The sequence below is a fragment of the Miscanthus floridulus genome, chromosome 11 (assembly GCF_019320115.1).
Source record: "Miscanthus floridulus cultivar M001 chromosome 11, ASM1932011v1, whole genome shotgun sequence".
NCBI lineage: Eukaryota > Viridiplantae > Streptophyta > Magnoliopsida > Poales > Poaceae > Miscanthus > Miscanthus floridulus.
This window is the reverse complement of record NC_089590.1, coordinates 100,710,134-100,722,442: the sequence shown is the minus strand read 5'-3', so window position 1 is coordinate 100,722,442 and position 12,309 is coordinate 100,710,134. Positions and strand designations below refer to the sequence as shown.

The following is a 12,309-nucleotide window of genomic DNA, read 5'->3' as shown; positions in this document are numbered from 1 at the left end:
AACCATACTGTAACATCACCACTACTGCAGATAGTATTTAACAGTGTAGCAACCAAGTACGCTAAAAACGCTAACAGAATAGCATATGAACAATAGCGCACATTGGGATTAGATTTATACCCTAGGGTGGGACTGCCGGTACCCGCGGACAGTGAGCCACCATCTTCTCCGTCGTTGGTGCGGCCACCAGTCCTCCTCGTGTCCACCATGTTGCAGAGGAGGTCGCGCCGAGAGACTCCTGCAGGTGCGGTGTCGAAGCAGTAGCACGGGAAGCTCCTGCAGGTGCGGTGTCAGAGCAGTAGAACGGGAAGCTCCTGCAGGTGCGGTGTCGGAGTAGTAGAACGAGAAGCTCCTGCAGGTGCGGTGTCGGAGCAGTAGAACGAGACTCTCCCGTCAGGAAGCAGAAGCCCCCGAACAGGAAACTGCAGACGTCGATGGTACACACACTGACTGACTGGAGTGGATTACAGAAAGAAAGGAAAGCCTCACTTCTCCAGTATCAGAGAGAGAGAGAGAGAGAGAGAGAGAGAGAGAGAGAGAGAGAGAGAGAGAGGGAGACAGAGGGACGGACGGATGGGAGATCTGCGCAAGCAAGGAGAAGGACTCTTCGGTTGGCCGCCCCTCCCTTGGTGTGGACTGTGGAGGGGGTGGAGAGGGACGGTGGCCTGCCTGCCCAGCTCCCCTGTCCCCTCTCCGAACTCTGAAGGCGTGTTTGTTTTTTCCTGGTCTAGCCGGGCACAGCACCCAACCAAGGATGTTTGTTTGCCTGGACCTCCTTTCCAGCCCGGCCCGCACCTCAGCCAGACCCCAGGGGAAGAGCGAGCGCGGTGTGTGCGATTGCCTTCCTTCCCGTGGGTGATGAGCGCTGACCCAGCCGCATGAGAAGGTGACTCGTCGGCGACGACCATGGAGCGGCGGTGGCGGTGTTCGAGCGCCCAGGGGAGCCGCGCAAGCTGTGGGGGCGCTGGCCCTAGCCGATGATGGCCTGAGATCTGCCCGCGACGGCGGATGGCGGTGCCCTGTCTCGGTTATGGCTCGACGAAGGTGGAGGCGGTTCCTCACGCGCGAACCATGGCGGCCTCACGCGCAAACAAACAAGCTCAGTTGCACCTGCCCAGGCCCGGCTGGTACGTGCCGGCCACCCTTATCCAGGGAAACAAACACGCCCTGAATAGTCAGCCATGCATTATGCTTTACAAACTTTTCAATTCACATGCATCTGTGTGTTTTATTACAATTATATTTATATAATGTTAAAAGGGGCCGGGGAAATTAATAAAGTAGATCAGATGAAGTGACCAATCAACAACAGCATTGCTCCTAATTAAGCTCTCACTCCCATCCGTTTACCTTAATTGCATGCATGGCCATTATACTATACAATATTCCATTTATTATATATAACAATTGTTGTTGCAATAAAATAGATAGAGAACTGCTAATAATAATTGAAGAATGGGATGGAGGAGAAGCAATGGAACCGGTGGGTCATGCTCATGGATGGGATCGATGGTCCAACTTTGATGGAGAAAAAATAAAAAGGACCAGCTAGCTAGCAGCTACCAACATTACTGCTACACAATGCATTGCATTGCACTGCACACCGATTAAGTTAGTTTGGCCGTGGCTTGTTGTAAACGATCGTAAATTTTCAGTCGGAACAGTATTTTTCTCTCACACAAACCAGTCAGCAGTACTTTTTCACGAACCAGCAACGATACGAACCAGCCAACCGAACATGCTGTATATTGATTGATGCACCGTTAGAGTATCTCCAAAAGCTCATTAAAAATTATTCTACTTGGTAAACCAATGATTATGGCAGGTGATCTCTACTCTTTTTGGTTAACTTGATGACGTTATTGATCTAGCAAGTGAATTTTGCAAAACTTTTAGAGATGCTTTAAGCCATGTTTTTAATCTACGCCCTGTTCGTTTGGGTTGGTTTGGCCTATAAATCATGACTGAAAATACTGTTGGCTGATTTAGTGTGAGAAAAATAATATTCATCGGTATATAAACAAGTTGCCTTTAATTTTCTGTGTCAGTGATGCACGTGGGTGCATGGTCCCGTGAGTCGTGACCCGTCCGCCCACAACGTGCTGCGTCCACGTCTCAAATCTCAATGAACGCCGACCTTTGCCGCGACCGCTACCAACACGTACGTACGCGGGTCGGGCCGTCGGGGTCTCTACCATGCAAATGCAATGCATTGCATGTCCCACCACCATGTGTTGCATGCGACATCCGCACGCGTGTCTACGTGTCCGGTCATGCATGCCCAACTCGATCTGCATGCGTCGTCGACCTAACTGCATATCCACCTTTGAAAAAAAAACACCATCTCATACCAAATATCTTTCTTGGAAAAAAAGAAGAAGAAAAGGGATATACATGAGTACCCTTGCAAGTAAGTTTAGGACTTGAAATCAACTGAAAAGACATTATTAATAGTTTAATAGAAAGAACTTAATAATTAACTTGACTGAGAGTTCATAATTTCTAAAACTTCACAGAAATTATGTAGGACAATATAGGTCCCAATGTCCCACAAGTGTCGTGAACAAGAACTTCATCCATTTTGTAGCATTAAAACATGAATGATTCATCTGCACATTGCAAGAGGGGAAAAAATTGTACCTAAAACAGTAAAACACGTTCAACTACAGGAGCTGAGTGGTATTGCGGATTCCTATATAAAGTTACAAACACAAGCCACTCTGTCCAAAAAATGGACTGGAAACAAACAAGTGTACAGATGCGAGTTCCTCATAGACGAGCTACGTAGGAGTTAGCTTGTGTTACATATCGCACCCATCTGTAAGGGTTGTATGCCTTCGATTTCTTTGCGATCTGAAGATACCTGACCTGCAGGAGAGTAATACAGTTCATAGTTGATCAGAAACATTCTGCAACAATTCTGCGTGTCAGTGTTTTTGAGCAATTAATTAAGGCCTTGGAGGATCATAACAACTACATATCTAAAAGTGTATAGCACCATGTAGAGACAAGTTTCAGAAAGCACACGGCAAAACAAACAAAAAATGCACTAAAAGATAATTAATCATGATACAATGATTAGGCAAATAGTTTTTTCTAGTGGACAACAAAAACACTCTTAAGCCCTGCAGTGCCAATGGATACAACCCACAAATGTACCATACAAAAGTATATGGCCTTGCCTGCAACTTAGATGCATTGTACATCGGTATAGTGAAATTCATATTCACTGGGCCAGCTTCCTTTGTGATATTTCCTGCATTTCACAAAGAAAAGAAGAATGTCAGGGCAAGTTGCGTAACAGGAAATTACATGATGTTGCCAGGCCAGGGTACAAGTAATGCTTCCAACAAAACATGTACCATGTGACTCCTGGGAAAATGTCAGCTTTGCACGAAGGGTGTGCTCAGAACCACCAACAATCTGTAGTGTGAAGTTAAAATTGTTTAGCAAGCTACAGAAAACTGGTTATTAGTTTTAAGTTAACATTGCAAATGCATATCATCTTATGCAAGATGTACATATCCTTGTTGGCACTTGCCTTCTTTAGATTCCACTCAAGTCTCCTGGATCCTTCCTTGAAATCGGTTGTCTGTCCAACTGCTCCAGCTTCCAACTCAAAACTCGCTCTGCAATGTAACCCATGATAGGGAACTTTAGCTAACAATATAAGCATCGGCCAATATTTCACTTTTTTTTAACTTCATAGGAATAAATAGATAACTGCAGTTGACCTCATTGTGTATGCGTGCACTGGCATTTGTACTGTGATTGTGTTAGCAGTGACATTCGCGGAGAAGTCTGCTCTTATTTTCAGTAGAACTTCAGCCTGTGTAGATATCAAAGAACTGTAGTTTCACCAAATTCAATCATAGTTTTCATCAATGCATAATAGCAAGACAAGCATTCCATACCCTCGATGGTCCAGCTTCTTCAATTAGTGCGGTTACACAAAATGGCGGCTTAAATTCTTGGGTCATCCGGTAGTTCATTACAGGAAATTCTCCGTCAGGCGGTATCTATGCAATATTGAACGGTAAATATAAGTTCGATATTTTTTTTTCTTAAGTACTCCCCTCGCTCCAAATTATAAGTCATTTTAGTTTTTCTAGATACATAGTAAAAGCTATGTATCTAGACATAGTGTATATCTACATGTATAGCAAAAGCTATATCTAAAAAAGCCAGAATGACTTATAATTTGGAACGGAGGGAGTGATAAACTCGAAATATAGTGCTCAAGTTCTGCAAAAACATAAACAAACAGACAGAAAAGCCTTATTTGAGTACTTACTAAAGTCAAAGTTCTGTCAATGTCAAAACTGTCCAGATGTACTGACTCATGGAAGTTGCAATCATCAAGAATGACTGTTCCTCCTCCAGAAGAACTTCTGTAATCTGTCTTTAAAAAATGTAATATTGTATGTGATCAGCATTCGACAATATATCCATGACAATTAGACAAATAGAAAGAGCAGCATGCTAAAGAAAATAAGTGAGGTTCAAGTTGTGAGTAGATTCAAGTTTCGTTAAAGGAACCACTTGTGCAAAAACACTCGGGAATGCAAATAAGTATAGTGACTATAAATGTATGCAGTGAATAACTCATCACATTGTGAGTTCCAGAATAAGTGAAACACTATAAGCTTCATAGATTGGTCTCCAATATTACGGAAACAGAGCATCATGAAAGATGTACAAGGAGAAATATATTTCTTGTTTCATATCCATATATCATTCAGATTATAGTTTGCCTAAGCTAGTCGTCAAAGGAAAAAAGCTAATAATCGTACCGTATGATGAAGATGCAGTTCTTCCAATGCTCAAATCCTCATTGAGAGCAAGACGGATTTCCGGATTGCCAGTGAGGTAACTTTTCATCTGAATTGTTCCGTCAATCTCAGATGTAAGTATATAGCCCTGTTTAATGAAAATGAAAAAAAAAAGTCATGAAACGACTGGCCCATTAGTAAAGGGCGTACCCAGTGCAGAGAGCTCCCGCTCTGTGCGGGGTCTGGGGAAGGGTGTCAATGGCAAGCCTTACCCTCACCTGTGCAATGCAAGGAGACCGCGACTCGAACCCGGGACCTTCCGGTCACAGGCGGTAAGACTCTAGTGCTCCATGAAAAGGATACTATGAGACAGCATTATACATAGAAAAATAAATGAGGTAACAAAATGAAGTGGGCGAAGATCATATCACAAGATATGTAAGATTGAGAACTAAATGGTCATAACTCGTCTCAATGGCCCCTAGTTTAAAAGCAATGCACTAGTGACTGCCATCTTTATTTATTCCAGTTAAAAATAGCGAACACAGAAGTTACTTTAACAGTAGTGATATAAGGAACAAAATGGCAAACAGGGTAGGCTCTGGCAGTAAAGGCAACAACAAACCAAAACTAGATGATGATATATGAAAACTAAATTTGCAGTGGTCACCATCACTATCTAAAACATTTAGAACCACAAATTTGGGACATATATAAATAATTTCAACAAAAGGAAAAGGAAAAAGGCAAAATATCTTGAGATGTTGAAGAGAAAAAAATTAGTAACGACAAGCACAGGCGGATCCATATAGGTCCGACTGGGTGTGGCCACACCCAGACCAAAATGTGAAATACGCTGTAGTATACTGGTTTCTACCGTATTTGCACCCGTATGATCCAAGCATCTGCACCCACAGGGCCTAACTCAGCCAATAGAGAAAGCCCACAGCAGCCCAACAATTACCCAGGTAGCTAAAGATCAGCTAAGCTCCGCACGGAAGAAGGAACCGTTCACCGGCGCTTCGACTCACGCAGCCACGCGGCGCCGCCCTCCTGCGCCCCTTGTCTCCCTTCGCAGTTCCCCCGCGCCCATTCTCTCACCTCGACGTGAAATGGCCAAGTCCGGTGGCAGGCGGTCGGCCGGCCGATGGCCGTGGCACAGCTAGCCGCCAGCACTCTGCGCACGTTCACCAGGATTGCAGTTTGTCCGCTACCCTGTTCTATTTCCCGTTCAATCTTGATCACAAGGCAAAGTAAGCAACTTCAAAGGTTCTTCATTTTTTCAATTTCCATCAACCGGAACATACAAATTGGTTTCAATTTTATAGTTCTTGCCTTCTTGGTAGTTTGTCCAGATTCTAGGATCTGACTTTTTGTTCTAGAAAGATGCATATATTGATCCCAAAAATTCTAGAAAGACCATCTAGCTCTGGGGATTTAAGAGATCCTAGCCAGCAATTTTGCCTCGACATTCCAGATGTGATTTTTACTTTTCAATTGATCATACTATTGACTCTTTGCTTAAAATTGAAGGGTTTGTTCTTTTCTATCTATGCCAATGAATATCTTGTGATTGAGGACTGCATTTTGTCAATGCCACAACAATCTTTTTTACATATAATTGTTTCATTCTCTAACTATATTTTGGTAAAAGGTAAGCACTATTACCGCTATTTCATTGTTATTATATATCATTATTGCTTGTGTTCAAATATTGATGCTAAAATCTTGCCCATAGCGCTATTAAGTTACACTGTACTGTGACATCATATATATCTAAGTAATTGCTATGAAGGAACGGCCGCACCCCCATATTTCTCTAGCTCCGCCACTGACGACAAGGCATGACATAGACCGGTACTTACACTCGAGCTGAATGTCACACTTATTCTCTCAATGATATCAACAAAAATTTCCTCCCTCTTCTTCCCCCCAGGCTCAGTAGCAACAACAGATTTTGTAACAGCTGTACCAGGCATACACTTTGTGCCTTGCTGCAGAAGACAAAGATGTTAAATGAAACTATGCAACTGCCAAAATAGCATGGGGAACACATGTTCCTCAGTCAAGAACTTGCAGTAATGCGCACAAGCGTTACCATGAACATAGCAGCAGGACCAAGTGGTGGCAGCCTTCCAGCATCAACCATAATGGGTTCATTGAATATGTACGACTTCAGAACCTCAGTAGAGGTTGTTTGTGGGTATCCAAAGTCCTGATTGCAGAATTCAACTTGTTAGCAAAACCAAACAAATGCTAACAGAAGATGGTAGTAAGCATTCCCATAAACAGATGAATCATACTAATCGCTGTGGAAGCCCACAACTTCTTTGTTGAATATTACACATTAGGCTTTGCTAGTGAATAAAAAACCAGGTCACAAAGGATACGAGTTCAGAATGGCATGAGGAAAGATGGTGTAGAGTACTTACAATGACTTCATCAAGCAATTCATACACCAAAATAAAATTCTTCCACAGTGAATCTTCATTGAGAACGCCAAGATAATCTTTTGTAACACGTGCAATCCTTTGAAGAAGTTCCAGGAGAAGGGATGGAGAAACATTAACCATTGTGGTTACCACAAAAAATAGTCCGGCGACCTTACATGAATATAGTTAACCCCATCGACATTCTGCCATAGTGAAAAGTAAGAATACCGATTGTCAGATCAAATAGTAAAGCAAAGCACCAATAAACAGATCACAGGTGGAATCACTGTCTTTCCATACGCACGTGAACTGACTGCTATTCTTTCAGTTTAGTCAAGTATTTTATATGCCAATGTACTGTTTAAAGTCAAGTATTAAATTTACCAAAATGATCCACAAAAGGCTTCATACACAACTGATAAAGAGACAACTACACATCACACTACAAACCATTTTTCGTTGAATAGAAATTTGCTTTCCTTAATAAGCATAGTTCCTGTTAATCCTAAACATATGATTTGATATGATTAATATATCTTAGAAAAATCATATCTTTTTTTGTGGAATTAAATGAAAATAATTTTTATATAAAAATTATAGATCTCGACGAGATCTACAACTTTCTAGTTTTGAGTTTTTTTTTCATTTGAAGTCGTTAAGATGCTAAAAAAAAAATAATGACATATTTACACTTAAGGGTATTTTCGACTTTTCACGCCTACAGTTTGACCACGTTAGAGCCCAAACTGACGGCAGCGGCATGGAGGGCACAAAAAAGTTGAAACAATGGCGCTGAAGACCACTAAACTTTTTCAGAGACACACAGAACATTACGATATTTTTTAATGCCACACGAGGAATTCCGCCTTTTTCCTTTGCCGAGCGTGGCGTGGCTTCAAGACCCGAGCCGAGATAGAAGAAGACGACTCCGCAGCCAGGAGCAAGAACGGAAACGTAAGGCCCATTGGGCTGGCAAGGGTGATCTACCATCAGTGACACGGGCCGCAGATTATCCATTAACTTACAGGATTGGCCCATATTCTAGTTTTACGCGGCCCACCGTGCGTCCGCCATTCGCCGGCCACGAACCAACCGAAACCGAGTCCGCCATTTCCCGTTGGCTCAGCCCGCCACCGCCACCCGCCAGGCAGATACATAATGTGGCCATGCATCACCTAATCCACCTCGGCAGCAAATCAAAGCTGAACTAGAATGCATGCATTGCACGCACACGCACTGGCACCAGCATGGAAACGGAAAGGACAGGAAACCTTATGTTATGTCGTATTCGCATCGTATATGTATGGATGGATGCATCACATATTCACATTACAGATGCTGCCTGGATAATCAATCGGTTCCATTCATCATCAGAGAGAGATCGATGTGGTATTATACTGCACTGCACTGCACACATATCCCACTTATTAAGGATGTCAAGCCAAGCAGTACAGGGCAAATAAATACCAAACAACAAACCTGAAAGGGCAGCATAGTCTGCTGCTGCTCAATAGCCTGTTCGTTTGCTCGTAAACGATCGTAAATTTTCAGCCAGAAACAGTGTTTTTCTCTCATACCAAAACAGCCAGTAGTAAATAATCCACGATCGTTTACGACCTCCCGAACAAGCCGCAAGTTCATGCGCCACCTACTGTTCACCTAAACATCTACACTAATTACTACCAGCAAATTCTAGCAAGCAAAAACTGAAGAGTACCGCTACCAGTCTACCACCCTCTGCTCTGGCTCTGGGAATCTAAAAAAAAAGGATTGCATGAACGAACCCACCAACTTCACCAGATCAGCCCCGCGCAATGCAATCTTGTTTCCCATGCTCGGAGCCGGCTAGGCAAACAACATGGCCACTTGCCCACTTCCCAAGCTCAGAGAATGGCAGGTCCCACTCCCAGGCATTGATAGCTTCTGACCAACAAAACACACAACAAACAAAAGGTAATAAGTTAGCAAGTCATAATCAATCTACTATTATTTCTAGTACCCCAGCAGTCAGCGAAAGCAAAGTAAACTTGTCAAATTCACTCACTCAACAAAAACAAGCTAAGGAACAAATAGGTTCTCGTTTTTCAATACAAACCAGGCGAATCAAGGAACTCAACAAATTATTATTGTTTGCAACTGTCACGCGACAGCACAAACAGCCTGCCTGATCTGACGAAATATTCGTTGAGTATGCAGAACGCATACATCTAGTAGAAATAGTCAACCATTTTGGTTTCATTCATGTCGATGTATTGAAACCAATAGAACATGAGCAGAAGAGCAACTGAATATGTGAAAACCGTTCGATTTTGTGTATGAATTCAGTTTATTAGAGACATAGCACAAACATTTTTAGATTATGTGAAAACCGTTCGATAGTATGCTCTCCCATAGCACAGACATGTTTATATGCAACTAAAAACAAACCGGTATATTAGAGACCTAGCAAGTACTTTTCATCGTCCAAATGTCCAATGCAGTGTTCACTGCATCATGTGGCCATGCAGAGCCAGGAATTGTGGTTTGTGGATGACAGTTCACACAAAAACATATCAAGAACAAAGCTAATGTTAGCACAGAAAAGGTGTACCAACTGTAAAGGGATCCCATATAAGGCAAATAAAAGGTCGTGATCTTGGTCCAACAAAATCTGAGGATCGTGAGAAAAAGTTGAGGTTTGCTGTTGCAGAATACTACAGGTGTGTATAGTGAACATGTTCAGATGCATGTGAAGGATTTTTTATCTTTCCCTTGAGAGTACAACAAAAGAAAATTGAAAGTGGCTTACTTGGATTCGAGAAACTCCCTGATATCAGACTGCTCTTCATAATCATCATCTTCAAGATTAATCACAGGAATTGTTCGCTCATTGGCTCTATTGTGAATTCTAGCCTGTCGATTCTCAGACTGATTGAGAAGCATTTGCCCATCCTTCAAATGGCAACTGTCTGCACCATCATTTAGAAGCATTTTCTCGCTTTTCAGATTGTAGCTATGCAAATCATAGACACCCATAGGTAAACGCTTGGGTTCTGACGCCATTTGATAATTACGGACAGGATGTCCATCCATGCCATCACTTAGCAGCAGCTGCTCACCAATCACAGCATGGTTCTCCATCCAGTCGTTTTCATGTTCCAGCCCATCTGCATTTTGATTCAGATGTAAATGCCCATTGCTCCATTCGATTCTAGTCATATCATGCGCATCAATGCCATGACTTAGAAGTAATTTCTCATTCTCCAACAGGTGAATATCCTGTGCATCTTCAACAGCCTCACTGTTCAGATCATACCTAATCAAGCCATGCCCATTCTTCGACATGTGACTATCCCCTGCACGCTCATCTTGACCTTGAATTTCTGAAGCATGACAGTTAGTTTGCTGGTGTATCCGGCCAATTAAATCAGGCACAGAATCAGAAACAAGATCTGCTTGAGGATCACCAGAGATCTCAGTCATTTCACAGGCATCTGGAGTTTCGACGACGTTGAGGTCAAAAACTCTGCACGAAGCTGGCAGCTCTGGTTTATCTCTGTTAAAATCGCCAGCACCAGCCACACCTTCACTCTGTGGATGTGGAGCCACCATTTCATCCCTTGCTTGAGAGCAGTCATTGTCCTCACCTAATGTTTCCCTCGTACAAGCATCCATGACCATGGGTGCATTGGCAGCTTCCCTGTCCTCTACGGCATTGCTGAGCTGGGACCCCCTATGCACGGCCGGTTCCTCAACAGATTCCAACGGATGAACATTGGTATCAGAATCAGACAGTTGGTGCTGGGTGTGGGTGGCATCCATTTCAACACCATTCAAGCGAGCAGCTGCAAACTCACCGTCCTCACCTTCAGAAATGTCTTGTTCAAACTCACCATCCTCGCCTTCAGAAATGTCTCGAGTGCGATTCAGTCCGTGGATCTCTGACACCATCTCCCCGTCTTCGATAGCCATTTCCTCATCGGCACTGTCATTCACCTCTGCAACCACCACTGAACTAGGCACCCTCCGCTGGTGCCTTGGCATTTCATCGACATGACGGTAGTCCCTACCAGCAGCAGCAGGAATAATGCCAGAGTCTGGCACCTTGGTGTGATCCAAATCTCTACTGCTGCCACTGCCACTGCCAGTGTAGTAGCTCCTGGTCCTGCTCCTGCTCCTTGGATCCACTCTGCCGCCATCAGCGGAAGGCCGGCGATCGTTATGCGAGTAGGACCTCGACATCGGAGGTCTCCTGGGCTCATCATAGTCTCGAGTCCGGCGGGCGCCCCTGTCCACATCATGGCCGGCGTCGTGGTACTTACGCCTCTCGTCAAAGCTGTGGCTCCTCCTGTCCCATCTGGTCGCCTTCCGTGCCTGCCTGTCGTCATCCTCCCAGACGCGGGCCCAGTCCCCATCGTTCCGGCGCGATCTCGGATCGCCGCCACCGCCGCCGTCGTCTATCTTTCTCCCGCGGCTGGCGGGAGGGTGTGCGGGGCGTGGGGCGGGCGGGTCTTCCCTGGCCCGGAGCACATGCTCGGGGATGACGCCCTGGGCGACCAGGTAGTGCGCGGCGAGGCGGCCGGCCTCGAGCAGGATGCGGTGGTGGGCGGGGGCGGAGACGTCGGGGTGGGGATCGTCGCCGCGCCGCGGCGGCGGGGTGCGCCTCTGCGGGCGTCGCTGGTAACGCGGGGAGGGCGGAGCAGGCGGTGACCGGCGGCGGTGGCGTCCACCACCCGAGGGCGGGTGCGGATCGCGGCCGCGAATGCGCGACCTCGGCGAATGCATGGAAGGAGCCCCGGTCCCGGCACTGGCGAGCTGGGTGTGTGAGCGCGCGCGGCGATTGTCAAATCTGGCGACGCGTCCAGCGGAGTGGAGCGGAGCAGGCCAAATCTGTGGCGTCCGTTCAGTGACGTGACGTTCGTTGGGAGTCCGGCGAGGCGCAGATCCGAGGTGATCCTGCGTTCGTTCCGTTTGTTGGTCCCGGCCGCGCCGGGGGGTGCGGCGCCGCTGGTGGTGCAGGCTGCGGGGGAGGGTTTGCTCTGCTCTGCTGCGGTGGCCGGTGGCGGACGGACTGGCGGTGCGGGGCAGGGGCGCAGGGTTTGGTTTTCGTGTAGGCTGTGTGTTGG

The 12,309-nt window shown here is 45.3% G+C and overlaps 2 protein-coding genes across 2 annotated transcripts; both read right to left on the bottom strand.

Annotated features, from left to right (window-relative positions):
* Window positions 1-2,689: 2,689 nt before the first annotated feature.
* LOC136494669 (AP-4 complex subunit mu-like) lies at window positions 2,690-4,015 on the bottom strand. The gene is made up of 6 exons (XM_066490837.1): window positions 3,915-4,015; window positions 3,735-3,829; window positions 3,542-3,629; window positions 3,363-3,423; window positions 3,183-3,256; window positions 2,690-2,868 (listed from the first exon to the last, which is right to left on the bottom strand). The coding sequence occupies exons 1-6, from the start codon at window positions 3,990-3,992 to the stop codon at window positions 2,770-2,772; spliced, it is 495 nt and encodes a 164-aa protein (XP_066346934.1). The 5' UTR covers window positions 3,993-4,015; the 3' UTR covers window positions 2,690-2,769.
* A 4,663-nt stretch (window positions 4,016-8,678) lies between these two features.
* LOC136494595 (uncharacterized) lies at window positions 8,679-12,309 on the bottom strand. Its single transcript, XM_066490750.1, has 2 exons — window positions 9,993-12,309; window positions 8,679-9,127 (listed from the first exon to the last, which is right to left on the bottom strand). Exons 1-2 carry the CDS (start codon window positions 11,966-11,968, stop codon window positions 9,088-9,090), a joined length of 2,016 nt encoding a protein of 671 aa, XP_066346847.1. The 5' UTR covers window positions 11,969-12,309; the 3' UTR covers window positions 8,679-9,087.

Bases quoted from the DNA above. Each gene is read 5' to 3' on its own strand.
- LOC136494669 (XM_066490837.1), bottom strand. From the start codon at position 3,992: ATGAACTACCGGATGACCCAAGAATTTAAGCCGCCATTTTGTGTAACC. The intron at 3,630-3,734 runs GTCAACTGCAGT...GTTACATTGCAG, and splicing joins GTGCACGCATACACAATGAG to AGCGAGTTTTGAGTTGGAAG. The intron at 3,257-3,362 runs GTACATGTTTTG...TGTGAAATGCAG, and splicing joins ATTTTCCCAGGAGTCACATG to GAAATATCACAAAGGAAGCT.
- LOC136494595 (XM_066490750.1), bottom strand. From the start codon at position 11,968: ATGCATTCGCCGAGGTCGCGCATTCGCGGCCGCGATCCGCACCCGCCC. The intron at 9,128-9,992 runs GTAAGCCACTTT...TTTGTTGGTCAG, and splicing joins AGGGAGTTTCTCGAATCCAA to AAGCTATCAATGCCTGGGAG.